The sequence below is a fragment of the Perognathus longimembris genome, chromosome 20 (genome assembly GCF_023159225.1).
Source record: "Perognathus longimembris pacificus isolate PPM17 chromosome 20, ASM2315922v1, whole genome shotgun sequence".
Lineage (NCBI taxonomy): Eukaryota > Metazoa > Chordata > Mammalia > Rodentia > Heteromyidae > Perognathus > Perognathus longimembris.
The window spans coordinates 45823149-45846917 of NC_063180.1; the positions used below are offsets into that span (position 1 = coordinate 45823149).

At 55.5% G+C, this 23769-nt stretch overlaps 1 protein-coding gene across 1 annotated transcript; it reads left to right on the top strand.

Annotated features, from left to right (window-relative positions):
• Positions 1 to 2613: 2613 nt before the first annotated feature.
• On the top strand, positions 2614 to 23167 carry Idh3a (isocitrate dehydrogenase (NAD(+)) 3 catalytic subunit alpha). Its single transcript, XM_048369348.1, is given in 15 exon segments — positions 2614 to 2722; positions 7689 to 7751; positions 12147 to 12230; positions 15528 to 15642; positions 16913 to 17100; positions 17793 to 17932; positions 19256 to 19358; positions 19479 to 19543; positions 20933 to 21017; positions 22018 to 22027; positions 22030 to 22085; positions 22088 to 22145; positions 22148 to 22170; positions 22551 to 22592; positions 22594 to 23167. Coding segments are annotated over 15 exon segments (1101 nt in total). The 5' UTR covers positions 2614 to 2695; the 3' UTR covers positions 22636 to 23167.
• The last annotated feature ends 602 nt before the right edge of the window (positions 23168 to 23769 follow it).

Consider the following 23769-nt stretch of genomic DNA (forward strand, 5'->3'; position numbering starts at 1 on the left):
CACAGCTCCATGTCTGGGTTTTTGCTGGCTCATTGGAAATAAAGAGTCTCACGGACTTTCCTGCCAGGGCTGGCTTTGAACCATGATCCTCAGATCTCAGCCTCATGAGCCTTTTGTCTGGGATGGATTTAAACCTCCATGTTCAGCCTCAGTCTCCTGCATAGCTAGGCTTAAACTTTTTTTATTTTTTATTTTTTGCCAGTCCTGGGCCTTGGACTCAGGGCCTGAGCACTGTCCCTGGCTTCTTTTTGCTCAAGGCTAGCACTCTGCCACCTGAGCCACAGCGCCCCTTCTGGCCGTTTTCTATATATGTGGTGCTGGGGAATCGAACCCAGGGCTTCATGTATGCGAGGCAAGCACTCTTGCCACTAGATCATATTCCCAGCCCTGAACTTATTTATTTTTGTTGGTTGTGGTGCTTGAACTCAGGACCTGGGTGCTATCCCCGAGCTCTTTTGCTCAAGGGTAGCCACAGCTCCACTTCCAGTTTCCTTGTGGTTCACTGGAGATAAAGAGTCTCATGGACTTTCCTGCCTGGGCTGGCTTTGAACCATGAACCTCAGGTCTCAGCCACCTGAGTAGCTAGGATTATAGGATGAGCCACTGGCACTTGAATTGACTTAAAAAAAAATTAAACCACAAATATGTATTGAGATGCTATGAGTTCTTCATAACAACCACTCGTGAGGGCCGTGTACTCCATTTCATTCATTTAGCCTAAATTACATAACTATTTCCTTTGTTAATCATTGAGGCTTTTTCATTTTCAAAATTATAAATGATTCTATAATGAGTATCTTTGTGCTGATGGCTTTTTCTTTCTGCAGTTTTTTTTCTTTCTTTCAAGACATTTAATTCTCAGGAATAGGTCCACTAGGAATACATCTTGTGCAGAGCCTGGGGCTTGAACTCAGGGCCTGGCTGTATCCCTGAAGCACGGTGTTCTGCCACTCGAGCCACATCTCCACTCCCCAGCGACGACAAGGGACAACCAGGAGGCTTTGGTGGCAGTGAGCTCCGGTCATCGCTGCGCCGAGGCAGAAAGGGCTCAGAGAGGCAGGCTGCTGCTGTCGTGATGGTCCGGCCAAAGGAGAGTCAGGCCCAGGGCGACAGTGGATATGGGGGCATTGTGGGGGTGGTGGAAGGTTGCTTTAGGGTGGAACCTGCCTGTCCTCGGCAGAGAAAGGACTGGAGAGGAAGGCACAAGCCCTCCCCAAGGAGACCTCAGATTTAGCTTCAGGTTATTTATTCTCAGGCTAGCTTTTCCCCTTTTTTTGTTGTTGGTTTGAACTCAGGACCTAGGCTCTGTCCCTAAGTTTGTTTTGCTCACGGAGAGCACTCCAACGCTCTACTTCCGGCTTTCTGGTTCATTGGAGAGAAGAGCTTCCTGGACTTTCCTGTCTGGGCTGGCTTTTGCCGGGGGATCCTTAGATGTCAGCCTCCTGAGCAGCTAGGATGACAGGCCTGTGTCACCAGTGCCCGGCCTCGAGAGAGCTGTTGACATCGCTTATCCACCGCACGCTTTCCTTTCTGGGTATGTGGTCACTACGTCGGGTCTGGAGAGAGCCCTCCCAGGGGCAGGATGACCTGGTTTCGGTCGTCTCCCCCTCAGCCTCGCTGGGGCTCTGTGAGTGGAATGTCACTGGTACGGATGTTTCCTCAAAGACACCTTCTCTGGCCTCCACTGTACGGTGGAATGAGATCACCTGCTTGCGTGTGGCTGAGCTCCTTCTGAAATAGGCTGTGTGTTTTTTAAGGAGTGCAGATAGTGGGGCTTGAACTCAGGACCTGAACACTTAGCTGTTTCTCCTCAAGGCTGGCACTCCCCCACTTGAGCCACACCTCCACTCCTGGCTTTCTCTATCTATGTGGTGCTGGGGAATGGAACCCAGGGCTTCATGGATAGGAGGCGGGCGCTCCACCACTAGGCCACGTTCCCAGCCCCCACTTCCAGCTCGTGAGTGGGTCACTGGAGATGGAGTCTCACAGAACTTTCTGCCCAGGCTGGCTGGGAACCACACCTCGACCCCGGCCCCGGCTTTCACTTTCGCTCCCCCCTCCGTGTCGGGCTTACCCACGCGTGTGGCGTCTCATCGGTGCTCATCCTGCCTGCTCAGCTCGGAGCTCCGGGACCGGACCCGGCGCCGGGCAGCGGCAGAGCCGGGGCGGGGCCGGCGGGGGAGGCCGGGCCCGACGGGCGGGCAGCGCCCCCGGGACGCACCCCACCCGCCCGGGCGGAGGCCGGGGCGGAGGGCGGGCGCGCGGGCGCCCACCGGCCGGGGGTCGGCGTCCGGTCGGTTCACGGCGCTCCAGTGACAGCCGCTCACTCGAGCGAGCGGCCGTCGAGGGCCGCTCGCCAGGGCCGCAAGCCCCGCGCCAGGCGCCGCGCCCCCCCCCCCGCCCCCGGGCCGCCAAGCCCACGGGCACCGGCCGGCGAGGCGCCTCGCCGCGAGGAAGGAGGCCCAGGCCCCGCCGCTTCCGGGTCGCGGCCGAACGCGGCGCGTGACGTCACCGAGACCCCGCCCGGTGATTGGCCAGCGAGAGCCACGGCGCCCGGAGCCGGCTCCGTCCGAAGGGGGCGGGAGGAGAGCGCGGGCGGGGCGTGGTCACGCACGGGGCGTGGCCGCGGGGGCGGGCGCTGGGCGCCGGCTGCGCGCGCGTCTTGCTGTCGCCCGCCGTGAGAGGAGCGGACACGATGGCCGGCTCCGCGTGGGTCTCCAAGGTGAGCGCGGGAGGGCGGGCGGGCGCGGGCCGGCGGGGGGCCGGCGGGGGCGGGCCGCGCGCGGGCCGGGGCCGGGGCCCGGCCGGGCCGGCGGGGGGCCCCTGAGCGGTCGGCGGGCGGTCGCCGGGGCGCCGCGGCCCGCACGCTCGCCGGGTGGGGACCGGCCCGACGCCGGCCCGGCGCGCCCGAGCCGCGGATGGCGTCAAGGTCACGGCGGGGCGGCGGCGCGCGGCCCGCGGCTCCGAGGTTCCCCTGGCCCAGGCCTGGAGCCGAGCCCGGCGGCCGCCGGGCCCTGCCGGGCGCGGGCGCGGGCGGCCGGCCCGGAGCCGCGGGTCCCCGGGCCGCGCTTCCGGCCGGGGCGCCTCTGCAGCTCCTCCCGGGCTGACCTCCGGTCCTCGCACGTCGATCGGCGTCCCCATCGGAGGACACGGGACCGCTCTCCCGGCGCGCCTCCACCTGTTCCGGCCGCCTCTCTCTCTCCTTGACAGCTCCGGGGCCCGGGCCAGAAAGGCTCCTTAGAGACCCCGCCACGCGTCCCCAGGACGGGCTTCACCCAAGGTCACACCAGAGGTCACTGTCAGGGCTGGGTATAGGGATTCTCCATGCCAAGTCTGCTTGCTTTGTGGCCAAGGTCACGCTGCAAATTATGGGCACAGTACAGGGAGAAATAGGCCTTAGGTCTCCTGTTGCTACTATGGGGCAGCTCCCTAGACGTTTACTTTTCAAAGGACATATGTAAAATGTCTCCTGTTTTCAGTGTCAAGGGAAGTTCAGAAACACACTGTGACTAAGATTGCTACACAAAATTTAGGTTTGAATCTAGGCAGTGCCATGCAAAGTTTGAACAAATGATCATCTCTGAGCCTATAAATTATAGGCCCACATGCAAAATATCTACGCCAAACACAGCTAGTACTTGAAGAAGCACAGACGTCTGGAGCTTTCTTAGCTATCAATGTATTTATCTTGGATGTGATGAAGCCCACAGATAGTTCTTGGGCATCAGTAACTGGTTACTTGCTCAGTAACTAAACTGTATTGCATCATCCTCTTCAGATTTGAATTTGCTCCCAAAGATAAAGCTAGAGAGTGTGTCACTGTGAAGAGAAATCAGCCCCTTGGTCACTGGGCTTACACTTACAACCTGGTTCACTGATGCATCTTTGTGTGTGTGTATCTATGGGGGAGGCTATGCACCTGCCTTTACCGGGGCTTGAAGTCAAGGCCTGGGTGCTGTCCCTTAGCCTTTTCACTCAAGGTTGATGCTCTGCCACTTGAGCCACGTCCCGCTTCCGGTATTTTGGTGGTTAATTGGAAATAGGACTTCCAAGGATTTGTTTCCCCGGGCTGGCTTTTCACTGTGATCTTCAGATCTCAGCCCCCAGAGAAGCTAGGCTGAGCCACTGTTACCCAGCACTGATTGATCTTCAGTATGTGAGTGAAGTCTTCAGAGGAAGTACCGCAGCCGCACGAGTGGTGATGAAGGTGCCGATAAATGTTTTGCCTTTAGTGAAATCTGCAAGGAATGCCTTCATAGCAGGAGTTCAGAACCACATGCTGGTGCTGACGCCCGTCATCCCAGCAGCTCAGGAGGCTGAGATCCGAGGAGCATGCATGGTTCAAAGCCAGTCTGGGCAAACAAGTCCATGATCCAAGTCTTAGATCCAATTAATCAGCAAAAAGCTGGAAGTAGAGGTGTGTCTCCAGTGATAGATTGCCATCCTTGAGAGAAAAAGCTAAGGGACAGGGCTCAGGCCCAGTTCAAGTCCCTGTCAGTAGTGGCGCGCGCACACACACACGTCAGAAGAGGAGATGCCCTTTGAAGTGGATTCTGTGTGACCTTTGCAGTGGTCTGACCTCTGAGCCACTCTTCCCCCTTTGGGGATTGGCGCCTCAGGAGCGAAGCTGGGCCAGTTTCTTTCTTTCTCTCTTGAGTGACAGAGTCCCTGTGTGGCCGGCTACCCTTCAGAAGGGAGAGGCTGCTGCCTGGGCCTCTGGAGCACTGGGATTGCAGGCACTTAACCGCCATACTCATCTTGGATGCCAGTTCTGATCAGAGCAGCTCCCCTGCTGGGTTTCTCGTTAAGGGTTTTTGGGGGTGGGTGGGGGGAGGGCTGCAGCTTGGAAAAGATGTTCATGTCGAGAAAATAGAGGGATTCTAAAGACACTCCTGCAAGCTACAGTGGTGAGCTTCCTTTCCTTCAGCGGGCGCTTACTGTCGCCCCACCAGAATAGAAGGTGGAAAGAAAATGTGGAGTGGGAATTAGATGGCCCAGAATCTGAAGCTGGCTTTAGGGATTTGTTGAGGGATCCAGTCTAGGCTCTTAAAAGATCCTACTCGGCTGGGCGCTGGTGACTTTGTCTATTACTTATCTATCCTGAAATCATGGAGAAGAGATGTCATACATAGAAAAGTTAGTTATTAAAGAGAATCAAGGTTGGGAATGTGGCTTAGGGGCAGAGCGCTTGCCTAGCCTCTACAAAGCCCTGGGTTCGATTCCTCAGCACCACAAACAGAAAAAGCCGAAAGTGGCGCTGTGGCTCAAGAGGTAGAGTGCTAGCCTTGAGCAAAGGAAACTCAGGCCCTGAGCCCAAGCCCCAAGACTGGGGGAATAGAGAGAAAGAATCAAGCTGGGCCCTGGTGGCTCACACATGTAATTTTGTCAGTTCAGGAGTCTGAGATCTGAGGATCACAGTTTGAAGCTAGCCTGGGCAGACAAATCCATGGGATTCCCATCTCCATTGAACTAGCAAAAGCCAGAAGGGGAGATAGGGCCCAAGTGGTGGAGCACCAGTCTTGAGTGAAAAAGCCAAGGGACAGTGCCCAGGCCCTGAGTTCAAGCCCCAGTACTAACAAGTAAAAATAAAGAGGGTCAATGGCTGTGTTTTAAATCAGAGAGACCTCCTCAGCTAGTGAGATGGGGACTTGAGGCTGGCCTCCGGCTTTCAGCGGGTATTCACTGAGCACCTATGACGGCAGGCACTGTGTCAGGCCCTGGACACAACTGCAAGCAGATCGTTAAAGGGCACGCCTGGCTTGGCATTGCAAGTCTGGTTTCTTGGTGAGGTTTCCTGTCCCACACCAGGAGGCTGTTTTGTGTAACTAGCTTTTCTCTCAGGGTTTTCTGCAGGGTTGAAGATGGGGTGTAAGGGGCAGACTTGGGAATTTTCTCAAGGTGCTCGTTACAGAGTGACGTTTAAATGAACTCCCTGCTCACAGCCCACGGGCTGGAGGGTGAATCGCTGTGGCCAAGGCTTCGGGAGGTTTTTGCTGTTGGTAGTGGTACAGGTTCTGGGCTTGAACTCAGGGCCTTTTCCCTGTCCCTTAGCGGTTTTTGCTCCAGGCTGTCGCGCTCCCATGTAAGCCACATCTCGGCTTGTACTGTTTCCGGTGGTTAATTGAAGATAGGATTCCGACAGCCTTTCCCGCCTGGCTGGCATTGCACTGTGGTCCTCAGATCTCAGCCTCTAGAGTTCCTGGTGTGAGCCAGCGGGGTCTCCCTTTGGAGCATTCCTTCAGGCCCCACCCTGCCTTGTGCTTAGTCTGAGATTAGTGGGTGCAGTTCCTGCTCCTGCCCTTCTGCCCCCTGTGGGCTCTCGCAGAGGCCTCCTCCTGTAGTCAGGGCTCAGGCCCCCAAGAGGACGACTCCCTAATCAGAACATAAGCAGAGCCTCGTCCCCTCTGGATATGTCATGAGGAAAATGAGTTCAACATTTTTAGTCAACTTGAATGCCTTTGGCCTTTGTGTCTCATGTGGCCTTTCTTTCTTTCCCCCCCCCCCCCTGGGAAGGGCAGTACTGGAGTTTGATTTCAGGACTGCGGGCAGTTACTCTACATTTGACCTCTGTTCTTCTTTATTTTAGATATTTTTCAGGTAGGGTCTACAGTTTTTGTCTGGGGTTGGCTTCAGGTTGAAATCTTCTAGAGCCCAGCACGATCGTTGTTCTTTCTTTCTTTTTTGCCAGTCCTGGGGCTTGGATTCAGGGCCTGAGCACCGTCCCTGGCTTCTTTTTGCTCAAGGCTAGCATTCTACCACTTGAGCCACAGCACCACTTCTGGCCGTTTTCTGTATATGTGGTGCTGGGGAATCGAACCCAGGGCTTCATGTATACGAGGCAAGTGCTCTTGCCACTAAGCCATATTCCCAGCCCATGATCATTGTTCTTAAAAAAGCAGATCACTGCTGGGTGCCAATGGCTTACGCCTGTTGTCCTAGCTACTCAGGAGACTGAGATCTGAGGCTCACAGTTCAAAGCCAGCCTGAGCAGGAAAATCAGTGAGACTCTTATCTTTAATTAACCACCCAAAAACTGAAGTAGAGCTGAAATGAAGCTCAAGTGGTAGACCTCCAGCTTTGAGCAGAAAAGGTTAAGGGACAGTACCAAGGCCCTAATTTGAAGCCTCAGTATTGGCACTTAAAAAAAAAAAAAAAGAAGGAAAGAAAGCGGGGGGGGGGGGGGACTGGAAAGAAAGAAAGGAAGGGAGGGAGGGAGGGAGGGAGAGCAGAGAAGGAAAGTGTGGTGCTCGCGTTCTTGGATCAGAGGGTTAGGTCTTCACATCCAAGCACTCAGCCACTGTGAGCTACTGGAGGGTTAGGTCTTCACATCCAAGCACTCAGCCACTGTGAGCTACTGGAGGGTTAGGTCTTCACATCCAAGCACTCAGCCACTGTGAGCTACTGGAGGGTTAGGTCTTCAAATCCAAGCACTTAGCCACTGTGAGCTACTGGAGGGTTAGGTCTTCAAATCCAAGCACTCAGCCACTGTGAGCTACTGGAGGGTTAGGTCTTCAAATCCAAGCACTCAGCCACTGTGAGCTACTAGTGCTTGTGCTAGTTGTCGTCATGCCACTGCTGACGGGGGAGTGGCGCCTGGCCATTCCCGATGCCAGCCCTCAGGAGGAGCTCCTGTCCCTTTGGATGCTGTGCTTTCGCCCCGTGTGACATTTTCTCTGTTGTTGGTGTAGGTCTCTCGGCTTCTGGGAGCATTCCACAGCCCAAAACAGGTGACCAGAGGTTTTGCTGGTGGTGTGAGTATAATTATGTCTTTTCTTTTTCCTTTTAGAAGTTTCTCAAGAACGGTGCTCTGTTAATCTATGATATAACATTTAATTTTCACGCCTATAAAACTAAGGAAATTTGGCCCTCCTAGCATATATTAAACCTATTGGCTAACAGATACACAAATCTCCTAGCTAGGTCACTTGCACGTCTGAAAGAATTATATTACAGCTGGCTATGTGAGCCTGTTGGCAGTAATATCTTGAAGAAGCCTTGTTAAAAATAGCAATTACCGGGCTGGGGATATGGCCTAGTGGCAAGAGTGCCTGCCTCGGATACACGAGGCCCTAGGTTCGATTCCCCAGCACCACATATACAGAAATCGGCCAGAAGCGGCGCTGTGGCTCAAGTGGCAGAGTGCTAGCCTTGAGCAAAAAGAAGCCAGGGACAGTGCTCAGGCCCTGAGTCCAAGCCCCAGGACTGGCCAAAAAAAAAAAAAAAATAGCAATTACCGCCAGGTGCCAGTGGTAACCTTAGCTACCCAGGAGGCTGAGATCTGAGGATCGCGATTCAAAGCCAAGACTCATCAGGAAAGCTACGTGAGTCTCAGCTCCAGTGAACCACCAGAAAACCAGAAGTGGCGCTGTGACTCCAAGTGCCAGCCTTGTGCAAAAGAGCTCCGGGACAGTGCTTAGGCTCTGAGTTCAAGCTCCACGACTGACCAAAAAAAAGAAAGAAAGAAATTACCAGCCAGGTGCTGGTGGCTCTCTCCTGTAATCCCAGAAACTCAGGAGGTTAAGATCTGAGGATCATGCTTTAAAGCCAGCCAGGACAGGAAATCCCATGAGACTCTTAACGCCAAGTCAACAAAACGCGGGAGGTGGAGCTCTGGCTCAAATAGTAGAGTGTCAGCCTTGAGTGAAAAAGCCCAAGGGCAGCACCCAAGGCCCTGAGTTCAAGCCCCAGCACCAGCACACACACACAAAAGAGGTTACCTTGAACCTGATACTTTATTTCCCATTCTCATTTTGACACCGTGGTGGTTTTTAGAGCTAGAACCAGCTAAGAGGAAGTTGTTGAGAAGCTTCAAAGCCTGCTTTGCATTTTATTTTGTGAGCTGTCCTAAAACAGTAGATTACAGCTGGGCTCCATTGGCTCGCCTGTCATCCCAGCTCAGGAGCCCGAGATCTGAGGATCGTGGTTTGAATCCAGCCCAGGCAGGAAAGTCTGAGATTCTTACCTCCACTAAACTACCAAAAAAGCCAGAGTGGCGCTGTGGCTCAAGTGGCAGAGTGCTAGCCTTGAGCAAAAGAGGCTCAGGGACAATGCTCAGGCCCTGAGTTCAAGCCCCAGGACCGGCAAAAAAGAAAAAAGGATTTCTCAAGCATCATCTTGTAGTTTCCTCTCTGTTCTTCGCATATTCTTTATAAATTATTGATTGCTCACTGAATCTGCTGCTTTTAGCATTCCCAGCATCCGAGGTCTGTGCTATCAAAGCTGATACCACATTTTTGGATCCATATTCTAAGACTGTGGTCAGTGAGTTCCTGTTTACTTTGCCGTTACCCCTTGTACAGCGTCTGGCTTGGATCTCCTCCTTCCTGTGCTTCCCGCATGACATTTTAGGCCATCGGAGATTTCTAAGGCCACTGCGCCTCTTTTTTCCCTCATATTCTGCGGTGGAAGTGAACTACATTTTCCTGGTGGCCTGATGACGTTTGTCACATTGGGAGGTACAGGAGGGACAAGCCCAAGGGTTGTTCTGCTCTGCTTAAGCACACATGTGGGCGCGGCTTGTACTCGCGCTCAAGGGCGCTGACTGAGCATTTCAAACGTAGCCCCAAAGCTGCCGCTGCCACCATTCCTCTGTGCTTGTGTTTAACTTCCAAGCCATCCCTCATATATATATATATATATATATATATATATATATATATATATATATATGTATCTTAGGGGTTGGGGCCTGGCTCAATCGGTAGAAAGAATACCAGTCAATGAGCAAAAGCATCAGGTCCTGGTCTCAACCTAAAAGCAAGTATTAGCCTGGTAGAATGGATTGTTTTCAAAAGAAATAAGAGGAGGTAGTAATTTTAAAGATTTTTTTCAGCTGTCCAGAGAAATTTGAGAATTTATCTTCTCATCCAGGAGAAATCATTGGAAGGCAGGAAATTGAAGTGTGAGTTCTTTTTTTTTGCTAGTCCTGGGGCTTGAGCACCGTCCCTGGCTTCTTTTTGCTCCAGTCTAGCTCTACCTCTTGAGCCACAGCGCCACTCCTGGCCTTTTTATGTGGTGCTGAGGAATTGAACCCAGGGCTTCATGCATGCTAGGCAAGCAAGCACTCTACTGCTAAGCCACATTCCCAGCTCCTGAATTTTTTTTGTTTGTTTTTAAAGAAAAGCAATTAGAATGGAAAAATAAAAGCCAGGTAGAATACAGTTTCCCAGAACAGAGGATCTGCACATTGTCTTAATTTATTTAAATGCTCAACCTAAGATGCTGCTGGCTCCCGCCTGTCATCCTAGCTGCTCAGGAGGCTGAGATCTGAGGATCGTGGTTTGGAGCCAGCTCAGGTGGGCAAGTCTGTGAGACTCTTTATCTGCAATTAATCTCCAAAAATCCAGAAGTGGAGCTGTGGCTCCGGTGGTGTGGAGTATTAGTCTTGAGCAAGAAAGCTCAAGGACAGCACCCAGGTTCTGAGTTCAAGCCCCTGGACCAGCACCCCCTCTCTCCCAAACAAAACAACCCAGAGAGTCCAGTTAATCAACAAAAAGCCAGAAGTGGCAGTGTGGCTTAAGTGGCAGAGCACCAGTCTTGGGCAGAAGACCCAAGTGAGAATGTGAGGCCGAGGCCAAGCCCCAGTACCAGCACACACACTCACACACACACACCCCTCCCCACACACAGCTCTGATCTTTCCCATGGCATAGTTTTGGGGTTTATGTTTGAAATGCTGGCTCCTGTTTTGTCTGAAACCTTTGGAGCAAGTCATCGCTGTTAGATCAGAAGCGCCGACTGTGGTTCTCAGTGCCTCTTAGGTGTTGCCAGCTAACCGTGTGTTACTGGGTGCAATTTCCACTGCCCAGCACCTCCTAGATTCCGGTGACCTGTGGAGTCTGATTGTGTCCAAGTGTCTAAACAGCCCTCCCGTGTCCGGAGGGTCTGCAAAGAGCTTCGTGTGCCTGAAGAAGATGCCTGAAGAACCGGGATCCCAGTGACAAGAGAACGCTTGCCTCCTCGAGGAATCTCTAAGTTGTGCTTGGAGTACATTGTGAACTGTTTTCCTAGCTTTAGTTCCACAGACCTGAATCAGTCTGCCTCGTCTGAGCTTGTCTGGAAAGAACTTGCAGTTGTGAAGTCTGTTTGGTAGTTTGTCTTGTTTTATCTCAAGAGTGTTCTGGTGGCTTCATCTGTAATCCCAGCCACTCGGGAGCCGGAGATCTGAGGATTGAGCCTCAGTCAACCCAGGCAGGAAAGTCTGTGACTTTTTTTTTTTTTTTTGCCAGTCCTGGGCCTTGGACTCAGGGCCTGAGCACTGTCCCTGGCTTCTTCCCGCTCAAGGCTAGCACTCTGCCACTTGAGCCACAGCGCCGCTTCTGGCCGTTTTCTGTATATGTGATGCTGGGGAATCGAACCTAGGGCCTCGTGTATCCGAGGCTGGCACTCTTGCCGCTAGGCTATATCCCCAGCCCAGTCTGTGACTTTTATCTCCAGTTCAACAGCAAAAAGCCAGAATTAGCGGTGTGGCTCAAGGGATAGAGCACCAACTTTGAGTAAAAAAGCCAAGGGACAACATCCAGGCCCTGAGTTCAAAGCCCAGTCTCGGTACAAAAAGGAAAAGGGTGGCCATTTGAGTTCTTTCTGTAACCTCTGAACTCAAGGAGAGAGTAGACTTGTAGAGTTTTGTGTCCGCTAATTTCTCCCTTTTCTTTGATGGTTCTGGTGGAGGGAGGGGGTATTTTCCTAACAGCACTTGGGCATTTCTAAAATACCTATAGAAGGCTGAAGGCGTGGCTCATTGGCAGAGCCCTAGCCAGGGAGTGAAAGTGGCAGGTTCCAAGTTCGAGTCCCAATTTCAGACCTCAAAAAAAGAAAGGAGGGGTTGGGAATGTGGCCTAGTGGCAAGAGTGCTTGCCCTCATATACATGAAGCCCTGGGTTTGATTCCCCAGCACCACATAGATAGGAAATGGCCAGACGTGGTGCTGTGGCTCAAGTGGCAGAGTGCTAGCCTTGAGCAAAAAGAAGCCAGGGACAGTGCTCAGGCCCGGAGTTCAAGGCCCAGGACTGGCAAAAAAAAGAAAAGAAAAAAAGACAGGAGAAAAGAAAGCATACTTATAAAGAGGATTTCTCTGTCAGTGATGTTCTTTTTCTAAACCTTCCAAACTTTACTGATTGTGTTTCTTAAATGATTTCTTTATTTAGGTTCAGACAGTAACTTTAATTCCAGGAGATGGAATTGGCCCAGAGATTTCTACTGCCGTTATGAAAATCTTTGATGCTGCCAAAGTGAGTGACATAATAAATCCACCCAATAATAACTCAAACGTTTGTTTTTTTAACCCATGAGAGATTGTACTCTTAGGATGAATTGCACCCAATCCTGTAAGGTTGGTACCAGCTGGGTTTTTATGTTTTTGTGGGGTTTTCTGTGGTGAAGGTGTAGTGCAGAGGGGTTACTGTTCTAGACCAGGTAGTGAGTACAGGTCTTGTCCTACTTGTCACCCCTCCCTCATGACTTACGTTCTCCTTGAGACAAGGGCTCGCAGGGCTTGAGTGTGGTTCAGTTGGTGGAGCACAACCAGCGAGCTAAAGCATCAAGTACTGAGTTCGAGTCCTGGTCTTGGACCTAAAAAAAAGAGAGACAGGGTCTTGCTATGCTAGCCTTGAACTTGGGATCCTCCTGTCTGGGCCTTGTAAGTGCTGGGGTGAGAGGTGTGTGCGCCCCCCCCCCCCGCGTTTTCTCTGTAATAATGCAGTGTGACTGTAACAATTACAATGTTGTTTGTTACCCCATCTCCAAACTGTAGCTATTGAAGCTATTTGTCATCAAGGCAGTACTCAGTACTGCGGTATTTATGGATCTTTGAGCCCAGCCCAGGTTCAGCGTCAGCCCTGCCAAGTCACCTGTCTGCCTCATTGTACCTTCCTGCCAAAATGCAGCATAGAGTTGGCAAGATGCCCATGGCTCATGCCTACAATCGGAGCTAGGCAGGGGGCTGAGATCTGACCATCACTGGAGCCAGCTGAGGCAGGAAAGTCTGAGACTCTTGTCTCCAATGAACCACCTCAAAAAAGCTGGACGTGGAGGCGTGGCTCAATTGGTAGGGCACCAGCCTTGATTGTAAAAGCTCAGGGTCAGCGCTCAGGCCCGGAGTTTAAGTCCTCACACCAGCACGTGAAGAGTGAAAATGAAATAGAGGATGCAGTATCAGTAATTCTAGTCGCCCACTTGTCAGTTCAGATGGGTAGTTAAAATTCAGCTGTTTGGGGATGTAGGCCCCTCGAACTTTAATCCGACGCCGTCTTGTTATCGGCCCTCAGCTGCCAGGTGATTGTAATACATGTGGGAGACTTAGTAAGAGGCGGTTTGGTTCCTGCTGGAAATGAAGGGACAGAGAGTACGCGGCTGCAGCGGCTGCAACGTTGTTCGCCTGTGGTGCAGAGGAGGTGCTGGTGACGCAGCAGGCAGCGCCTAAGCAAACTGCAGCTCTCCTGACCCTCGGGGAGGTCCGGGCTCTGCCCCGCTGGCCGTCCAGTGTGCGTGCAGCTCTCCTGACCCTCGCACAGGAGGCCCGGGCTCTGCCCCGCCCTCTGCCCCGCTGGCCGTCCAGTGTGCGTGCAGTGGGAAGGAGGGAGGCAGAAAGAAAAACGACTGGTTGATCATTCAAACAGAGCCTTCCTAGCTATGGCATGCTCCTTTTTTCCTTCTTGCTCCCAGCGTATTTGAAGTCGGTGCCCCACTGCCATGTGAGCTCCACGTCCTCTTTGTTGTTTTTCAGATGGAATACAGTCCATTCACAAAACGTGTACAGTTCACACTGGGCGCTGCTGGCTCACGCCTGTCATCCTAGCTACTCAGGAGGCTGAGATCTGAGGCTCGTGGTTCAGACCCAGCCTGAGTAGGAAAATCTTTGGGACTGAGATTCTGGCAAAAAGCCAGAAGTGGAGGTGTGGCTCAACTAGTAAGAGCACTAGCTTTGTGCAGAAAAAGTAGAGTAAGAGTACAAGGCCCTGAGTTCAAGCCCAGTACTGGAAAGCAAGGAAAGGAAAGGGGAAGGGAGGGCTGGGGATATGGCCTAGTGGTAGAGTGCTTGCCTTGTATACATGAAGCCCTGGGTTCGATTCCCCAGCACCACCTATATGGAAAACGGCCAGAAGGGGCACTATGGCTCAGGTGGCAGAGTGCTAGCCTTGAGCAGGAAGAAGCCAGGGACAGTGCTCAGGCCCTGAGTCCAAGGCCCAGGACTGGCCAAAAAAAAAGGGGGGGGGAAGGGAAAGGGAAAGGTCCAGTTGAGTGGGTTATAGTATATTCACAGAGAAGCAAAGGAAAAGGAGAAAGAACAGTTTAATTTGGTGGGTTTTGTTGTTGTTGTTGTTGTTTGTTTTTCCAGTCCTGAGGCTTGGACTCAGGGCCTGGGCACTGTCCCTGGCTTCTTTCTGCTCAAGGCTAGCACTCTGCCACTTGAGCCACAGCGCCACTTCTGACTGTTTTCTGTATACGTGGTGCTGGGGAATCGAACCCAGGGCTTCATGTATACGAGGCGAGCGCTCTACCACTAGGCCATATCCCCAGCCCGGTAGGTTGTTGTTTTTTTAAGTATATTTCTTTTTGTACAGTGTCCCCCTTCTCTCGCTCTCTCCCAGTTCCCCCCGCCACAAGTTGTGGAGTTCATTTTCCACATGGTGTCCAGTGTGTTCACCTCCGTCCCTCCATTTCTGTGCCCCCCTTGCCCTCCCAGAGACAGACGAACCGACACACAAGACAAAAAGCAAAGAGAAAAATAAGAAAAACATTGGTGTTTCCATTTCCTGGAGCTCCCAGCTTCGATTGTTGTGTATTGGGGGTGTGAGCGTGTCGGGGCTTGAACTCAGGGCGGGGTGCTCTGCAGGCTTTACTCCGCCGCTTGGAGCCGCAGCGCCCCTTCCCCTGTCCCTGGCGTTGGCTCATTGGAGGTGGAGTCTCGGGCTCTGCTGCCTGGGCCGCGTCACGCCTCGACCCTCAGACCTCAGCCTCCTGAGCGGCTGGGGTGACGGCCAGCGCCGCCCGCGCCCGGCCGGCCTCGTGCGGGGGGCTCGAGTGTGCACCAGGCCCGGGACGTGTTCCTTGAGCTCTGTCTCCCCGCTCGTTCATATTCCAGCCATAGCCACCTAGGGTCCTGCGAAGAAGGGGGGCCAGGTGACAGCCGGCAGTGACTTTGGGGGGTGATCTGGGGCTCTTTCCTGGCTGCGTGGGGCGTGAGCACGGGGGGGGGGGCGGGCGGTGCAGCGTTGTCCTGCGCTGTGTCCCCCAGGCCCCACTGGGGACGTGAGCACGGTGGGGGGGGGCAGGGGGTGGGCGGTGCAGCGTCCTGCGCTGTGTCCTCCAGGCCCCACTGGGGACGTGAGCATGGGGCAGGGGGGCGGGGGGCGGGCGGTGCAGCGTTGTCTTGCTCTGTCCCCCAGGCCCCACTGTGGACATGAGCATGGGGCGGGGGGGCGGGCGGTGCAGCGTTGTCTTGCTCTGTCCCCCAGGCCCCACTGGGGACGTGAGCGGGGGGGGGGGGGGGGGCGGATGGTGCAGCGTTGTCTTGCTCTCTCCTCCAGGCTCCCATCCAGTGGGAAGAGCGGAACGTCACCGCCATCCAGGGCCCGGGAGGCAAGTGGATGATCCCTCCGGAGGCCAAGGAGTCCATGGACAAGAACAAGATGGGCCTGAAAGGTAGCCGCAGCCCCACCTCGCCCCTGCTGCCCCGGGCAGGGTCCCACTGCTGCAGGGTTGGCAGGCCGGCAAAGCAAGGGCAGCCTCTTGTCCTTGTTAGGACATAACGACTCATAGCTGCATGTTTCTTTACCTGCCTGTTTGGCTCTATTAGCGTGTGTGCACGCACGCACGTGCATGTGTGTATATGTGCATGGGCCCGTCCTTGGGCTTGAACTCATGGCCTGGGCACTGTACCTGAGTTTCTTTTGCTTAGGCCTAGAGTTGTAGCACTTGAGCCATAGCTCTACTTCTGGCTTTTGGATGGCTAACTGGAGATGAGTCTCGTGGACTTTCCTGCCCAGGCTGACTTTGAACCTGGATCCTCAGATCTCAGCCTCCGGAGCAGCTGCAGGTGTGAGCCACCAGCTGAACCACTGGCACCCCCATGTCTGTTACTTTTGAGACATTTTTGCCACGCAGCTTAGGCTAGCCTTGAACTCTGAATCCTCCTGCCCGGGCCTCCTCAGTGCTGGGGCTCCAGGCCTGCGCCCCCTCGCCCAGCTCAGCGGGCTTTGTAAGTGTTCTTTAGAACATTGACGGGTCACTGCCAGTGTCTGTGTATTTCACTCGATTATGTTTTACTTAACCTTCCTATCTGGGGGGCAGGGCTGCCGGTACCCAGGCTTCCACTCAGAGCCTTGCCCTCCTCCTCAGCTCTCTTCATCATGACAGATGCCTCCCATCTGGTGTTTTGCTGGTTAATTGGAGGTGGCATCTGTTTTCTGCCTGGGCGGCATTGAACCCCTGGCTGCAAGTGGTAGTCCTCTGGGTCTCAGCCTCCTGAGGGTTAGGACTTACAGGTGTGAGCCCCAGGTGGGGCTTGAACTCAGGGCCTGGCCACGGTCCCTGAGCTTCCCGCTCTAGGCTGACTCTACTACCTGAGCCACAGCTCCGCTTCCAGCTCTTTGGTGGTACATTGGCGCTAAGAACCTCCCAGACTTTCTTTCCTACCCTGGCTGGCTCGTTTGAACTGTGATCCTCCGACCTCGGCCTCGTGAGGAACTAGGACTCCAGGCGTGAGCCGCAGCACTCAACCTGGGCAGATCCCTGCCTGTGGGGGTTTCTCAGCTGACCGCAGGCCCTGCTACAGTCCTCGGCCCTTGTCAAGTGCGCGGCAAGGCTTTCTCCCCTGATGGCTGCGGGGCGGAGAGCGAGGTCCTGCACCACACGGTCTCCCGGGTCTCTCAGGGACGGGAGGCCTCACGTCTCCTGGTCTTGTCTCCCCCAGGCCCTCTGAAGACCCCGATAGCGGCGGGTCACCCGTCTATGAATCTACTGCTGCGGAAGACCTTTGACCTCTACGCCAACGTCCGGCCGTGCGTGTCCATCGAAGGCTACAGAACGCCCTACACGGACGTCAACATTGTCACCATCCGGGAGAACACGGAAGGAGAGTACAGCGGCATCGAGCACGTGGTAGGCTCTCCGTCGTCTTCTGGGGGGGGCCAGGGGAGGCGGCTGGAGCACAGGGCCCGGCACAGGGTTGTTGCGTTCTCGCTCGTCACGGGAGCCGGAGCTCCACTTGTGGCTTTCTGGCGGTTCAGCGGCAATCGGAGCGTCCGGGCCGGTCCTGCTGCGGGCTGGCTGTGCGCGGCGATCCTCGGCGCTCAGCCCCCCAGGAGCCACCGCGCCAGCTTCAGATACATCCTCACTCCTGCGTGGGCTGCTTTCTCTGCACTTGGGACTGCTCCTCCCCTTCAGTGGACCGGAAGTGGAGGCTCTGCCCGTTCATGTGGTGTGGGCGTGCCAGCCACGCCCTTCGCTGCCCATTCGTGTCACCTGGGCGTGCCAGCCACGCCCCTTCCCCTGCCCATTCATGTGGTGTGGGCGTGCCAGCCACACCCTTCCCCTGCCCATTCGTGTCACGTGGGCGTGCCAGCCACGCCCTTCCGCTGCCCATTCGTGTCCTGTGGGCGTGCCAGCCATGCCCCAGCCACGCCCTTCCGCTGCCAATTCGTGTCCTGTGGGCGTGTCAGCCACGCCCTTCGCTGCCCATAATCGTGTCGCGTGGGCATGCCAGCCACGCCCTTCCCCTGCCCATTCGTTGTGGTGTGGGGTGTGCCAGCCACGCCCCTTCCAGTGAGCCGGGGCGTCCTTCTCTCCTGTAGATCGTGGATGGAGTTGTGCAGAGCATCAAGCTCATCACCGAGGGTGCGAGCAAGCGCATTGCTGAGTTCGCCTTTGAGTACGCGCGCAACAACCGCCGGAGCAACGTCACGGCCGTGCACACGGGCCAACCATCATGTGAGTGCGCGGGCTTGGGCTGGCGGGCGGCGGGCCGCGGCGGGCGGCGGGCCATGGCGGGCCTTCCCTTCGCTGCAGCTCGCTCGTCTGCCTATGCATCCCCGGCCGGCCGTGCTGCCGGGCGTTCGCCCTGCGCTCTGCCGCGGGGGCCGTGGCACGAGCTGGAGGCGGAGCTGGAGTCCCCGCTGGGAGTGTAGAAAAAGAAGCTCTCCCCACTTGTTAGCGCACTCAGGTGACCCCAGCTACTCAGGAGCTGAGCTCTCAGGGTCAGGGTTCAAAGCCAGCCAGAGCAGGAAAGACTGTAGGACTCCCATCTCCAGTTAGCCAACAGAAAACTGGATGCAGCTCAAGTGGTAGAATGTCAGCCTTGGGCAAGGCCCTGAGTGTCGAGTTCCAGTACCCCGCACACACACGAAGCGGGAGGAGGCGGCGTCCCCAGACATCGTGGCCTTCGCAGAGGCCACGCATGCGTGTTTCACAGCGTGGGAGGTGTCGCTAGCTCCGCCTCCTGCTGGGGGCTTCAAGTAGCCCGCTCTGGTGTCCGTCCTGTGGACGGTCGTTAAAGGTTCTGTTAAAGGTCGTCTCTGAGCCGGCGAAACCACTTCTCTCAGCCTAAGACAAGTATTAAACATGCAAGAAAGCAATTAATAAAAATAGTCATTAGCTGCCCCGTGCGGTAGCTCCCGCCTGTCTTCCTAGCTGCTCGGGAGGCTGAGATCTGAGGATCGAGGTTCAAAGCCAGCTGGCGTGGGAAAGTCTATGAAACTCTTATTTCCAATGAGCCGCCAAAAAAGCCGGACATGGCACTGTGGCTCACGTGGTAGAGAGCTAGCTTTGAGCAAAAAGCTCAGGGACGGCATCCAGGCCTTGAGCTTGAGCTCGAAGGACCAGTGCGTGTGTGTGCACGTGCGCGCGCACACACACACACACACAAAGTAGTTTACTTCAGGTAACCTCCTAAAGCAATTTTAATGATTTAATAAGATAGTCTTTCCTGTTAGGATCAACACTTTTTTTTGGCTAGGCCAGGGTACAGTCCCTAAGCTCCTTTTGCTCAGAGCTACTACTCTACCCCTTGAGCCACAGCGCCACTTCTGTGACTAAGTTGGAGGTTTCCTGGCCTTTTCTGCCCATGCTGACCTTGACCGTGACCCTGAGCTCTCAGCCTCCTGAGCAGCTGGGATTACCAGCGTGGGCCAGCGCCCAGCTTGGATCAGCACTTGTAGACTTGAATTTCATCAGCTGCCTCAGAAACCCATCTTGCTGTCATTGAAGTCAGACATCGTGGCTTTACGGGAACTTAAAATGTTTCGATCTTCCTTTCCAGGAGGATGTCAGATGGACTTTTTCTGCAGAAATGCAGGGAAGTTGCAGAAAACTGTAAAGATATTAAATTTAACGAGATGTATCTTGATACGGTGTGTTTGAATGTAAGTATGCATTCCTATTTATGGGGTCACCTTTTGTGGTGAAACTGCGTAGGGTGCCCATGTGTGTATCACACGTTTAATTGCGGAATGCTCGAATCTATACATATATATTCCTTGCAGATGGTACAGGATCCGTCCCAATTTGACGTTCTTGTCATGCCGAATCTGTATGGAGACATCCTTAGGTGAGTGGCCGCCTGTCACTGTCGTAGCGCTGTCCTAAAGCCGACCACAGCCAAACGTGTTCAGCTTTCATTTTCAATTATAAGCCATAGCTATGCGTGTCGTCACATTAGGAGCTGAATTCCCAAACCTCAGGCCCCGATGTCCGAGGCTGTTGTTTTTGTTTTGTTTAGTTGGCCTGTCCTGGAGCTTCAACTCGGGGCCTAGGTGCTTGTCTTTGAGTTTCTCTGGCTCAAGGCTAGTGCTCTAGCACACGAGCCACAGCGCCACTGGAGCTTTTCCTGAGTGGTGTGGTCTCGTGCACTTCCCGCCTGGGCTGGCTTTGAGCCCTGCCCCTCGGCGCTCAGCCTCCCGCGCAGCTGGGACGGACGGCAGGCGGGCGCCTCCTGCCTGGCAGAGGCGGTGTGGTTGAGCAGCCTGCCCTGGGAGACCGTGACACCCTGATCGTGACGTCATGGTTCCCAGCTTTCACACGTCGTTGGTTTTGTTCCTAGCGAGGTGGGTGACAAGTCATTTCCAACGCTCGCTGGTTTTGTGCCAGATGTGGAGCTGGAGCTCAGTGACTGGGCGCAGCCCCCGAGCTTTTGCAGCGCTCAGGGCTAACTCTGCCACTTGAACACCAGCTCTGCCTCTGGCTGGAGATGAGCGTCTCCGTCTTCCTGCCTGGGCTGGCTTTGAACTGCCATCGTCAAGGTGGCATGAGCCGTTGGTTCCCAGCTTTTTTGAAGTTGAAAAGGGGTTTGAGTTCAACCTAACAATTCCTTTTCCTTCTTTTTGCTGGCCTCTTCCTGCATGCTCTCATTTGACCACACCTTACATTCCTTCCCCCTTTTGCTCTCTTTCCTTCCTTTTTTCTTCCCGCCCCACAAGTTGTTGGCCAAACTGCCATTTTTCTTTTTGTGCCAGTGCTGGGCCTTAGACTCAAGGACTCTGGTGCTCTACCGCTTGAGCCACACCTCCATTTCCAGCCTCTTGCTGGTTCACCGGAGATGAGCATCTCATGGACTTTCTTGCCCAGGCTGGCTTTGAAACCCTGGTCCTCAGATCTCAGCCCCCTGAGTAGCTGGGAGGACAGGCGCAGGCTACTTGTGCTTGGCTATATGTGATGTTCAAAGTCTGTCATTCGGTCTGTTTTTAGTTTCTCATTTCTTGTGTGCTTCCTGACTGCTTTTCTGGTGATTTGGTGTGTCCATCACTTAGCCCGACGGTTGGGGTGTCTGGGCGTGGCCGGGGTGACTCTACTGTCTCTGGACTCTACTGTCTTGTCCCACCTTGTGCCTGGCCTTGCCTCGCTCCGCCTGCAAGGAGCCCTGCATCTTTTGAGTGGAGATGGGCTTGAAAGCTGGGAACAAGCACTCGGTGAGCCTGAGCAGTGCTCTTCTGCCTTGCAGCGACCTGTGCGCGGGGCTGATCGGAGGTCTGGGCGTGACCCCCAGCGGCAACATCGGGGCCAACGGAGTGGCCATCTTCGAGTCGGTAAGGGCTCTGCCCCCACGCTGGACGGCAGGACAGTGCAGGGCAGGACAGCTCTGGGGACTGTCGGCTTACGTGGAGGCTTTCCCCTCCGGATGCAAACTGTCCCACGAAAATACCCATCACCTGTCTGTCTATCTGGTGCTAGTTCTGGGGCTTGAACTCAAGGCGTTGGCTCTTTGCTAGATTTTATGCTCAAAGCTAATTCTCTAACCACTTGGCGCAGCTCCACTTGTGGCTTTTTTGTTGTTGTTTTTGTCAGTTGTGGGGCTTGAACTCAGGGCCTGGGCGCAGCTGTCCCTGAGCTCTTTGCTTGAGGCTAGCGCTCTACCACTGGAACCACAGTGCCCCGTCCGGGTTGAGAGTTCTTTGGGTTACAAGTCTCAGCGTCTCCTGCCTGGGCTGTCTTTGAACCTGGGGTGGCAAGGCATTGACTTCCAGAGCCCGGCTTTTTGGGGAGCCAAGTCCTGGCCTTGCACTCGGGGCCTGAGCGCTGCCCCGGCTTCTTTTGCCCAAGGCTGGCACTGCCACTTGAGCCCCAGCGCCGCTTCCGGCCTTTTGTGTTGTGTGGTGCTGGGGAATCGAACCCAGGGCCTCGTGTGTGGGAGGCGAGGCCGGCGCTCTCCTGCTAGGCCGCGTCCCCAGCCCCGTGTCAGGTGAATCGCATGGGGCAGTTTTCAACCATTTTTCTTTCACTTGGATAGGAGAGCGAATGGAGTAGCCCTGCTTTCCCGGATTCCTTCCTCCCCCCTCCCCCTCCCCCTCCCCCTCCCCCTCTCCTCCCCTTCCTCCTCAGCCCACGGGCTACCCCTGAGCCACCACGTGTGCTTGTGCGGCTCGCCCCCTGCCCCCTTCTGTCTGCTCCCGTTGCTCTCCGCGGCGCGCAGCGCGCACTGGGCTCTCGCTCGCCGCTCTCCCCGGTGTGCGTGCGCATGCGCGCTCCGCTCTCGCTCGCCGCGCTCTCCGCCTCACGCGCGCGCCGCCTCTCCCCGCGCATGCGCAGGTGCACGGGACGGCCCGGACATCGCCGGCAAGGACATGGCCAACCCCACCGCCCTCCTGCTGAGCGCGGGGTGATGATGCTGCGCCACATGAAGCTCTACGACCAGGCCGAGCGCATCGAGGCCGCGTGCTCGCCACCATCAAGGACGGAAAGGTAACCGCTCCCGCCGCCCGGGGCCTCCGCTGTGCGCGGAGATGGGGGGCTCGGGGCCCGCCGCAGCCGGGTGACCGCCGGGGGGGGGGCGCCCCGATTTACGGGGGAACGAGGGGCCTGAGGGCTTCACCCCGGAGGAGCCCCGCCCCCCTCCCCGCCGGGCCTGCGCTCGGCCACGGCGCCCCTGGGCTCGGCTGCGTCCCCTGGCTCTGCTGCCCCGGCTGGCCTTGAGCCCCCACCCCGCCCCCCCCACCCCTGCCCTCCCCACCCCGCCCCCCCGCCTCGGCCCGAGGGGCTCGGACCTGGGGGCGCCCTGACTCGCCCTGCGGGTGCTGCTGCTATCATTATGGTGGTGGTGGTGGTTGTTCTCCTTTCCTCAGACCCTAACGAAAGACTTGGGAGGCAAAGCCAAGTGCTCAGAGTTTCACCGACGAGATCTGTCGCCGAGTGAGGGACTCGGGGTAACGCGCCCGGCCGGGGCGCCCCCGGGCCCGGGCGCCTCCCCACCGCCCGCCCCGCGCCCCGCGCCCGGCTCGCTGCTTTCCTGACCACCGTGCGTCTTCTGATCCGGCCTTCTCTTAGCAAAGTCCGCCCGGAGGCCGCAGGCCCTGGCCGGCGCCTGCGTGCAGAGGACTCCGCCCATGCCTGTCCTATTTATTTCCTGTCATTTGGGAAGCATTTCTTAGTAAACGGACGCGGACCGCGTCCCTGGCCGTTGTGACCCATCTTACACTTCAGATTTCCTCAGCTGTAAATACGATGCAGAAGTACTAAAAGAAAAATGTATCTTTTAAGAAACAAAAGAACTTTCCGTTTCCCTTGGCTGATGAAAATCATAACAGAACTAAAACACCGCATTAAGTACAAAATATAACAATCTTAGAAAACTCAGATGGGCACCAGCAAGATTTCTAGGGAAAGTTCACATGAAAACTGCAAACCTGAACGTTTCTCAGCGGTGCGGTAAGAGAAGCGAGATTTACATGAATTACTACGAGTAAGAACTTGGGTCTAAGAGCTATGCGAGGAGCAGTACAACTTTTGGTCATGAGATCGAAGCAATGTCTTGCGTGCCAGGCACCAGATGTGGTTTTTATTCATTACTTTCTTCCCTGGAGAGGAACTGTCCTTGGCAAGCGCTCTTGGGGGGGGGGGGTCCCCAGCCTCTGAGCCCCGGTGCCGGCCCGCGCCCCACTGTGGGCTCAGGAGCCGGCCCCCTGGCCGAGCGCCGGTGCTTTGGTTGTGGTTGATGAAGGTGCACCGGGCTGCTGGCTGCCGGTTCATTTCCATGGCTGCCTCCTCCCCCTGCCTCCCCGCCCCGTGAGGCGGAGCTGACTCAGCCGGGCCACGGGGGGCCGGAGGTTGTCAGCAGCGACCCTTGCCTCCTCTGCCACAGCACAACTTTGGCCCCCACGCCGGCGGCCACGGGAGTCCTCCCTCTGCACCCCGGCTCTGCCCGCCGCCCTCTAAGGCTTTCCTTTTTGAAGCTTGTAACCAGACTTAGGCTCCGTGCATCCTCCGTCTACGCCGCTTCCTGTCCCTGGACTGTGCTCGCCACGGGTGGTTCTCGGGCTTGTGGGAATTAACAAATAAAGATTT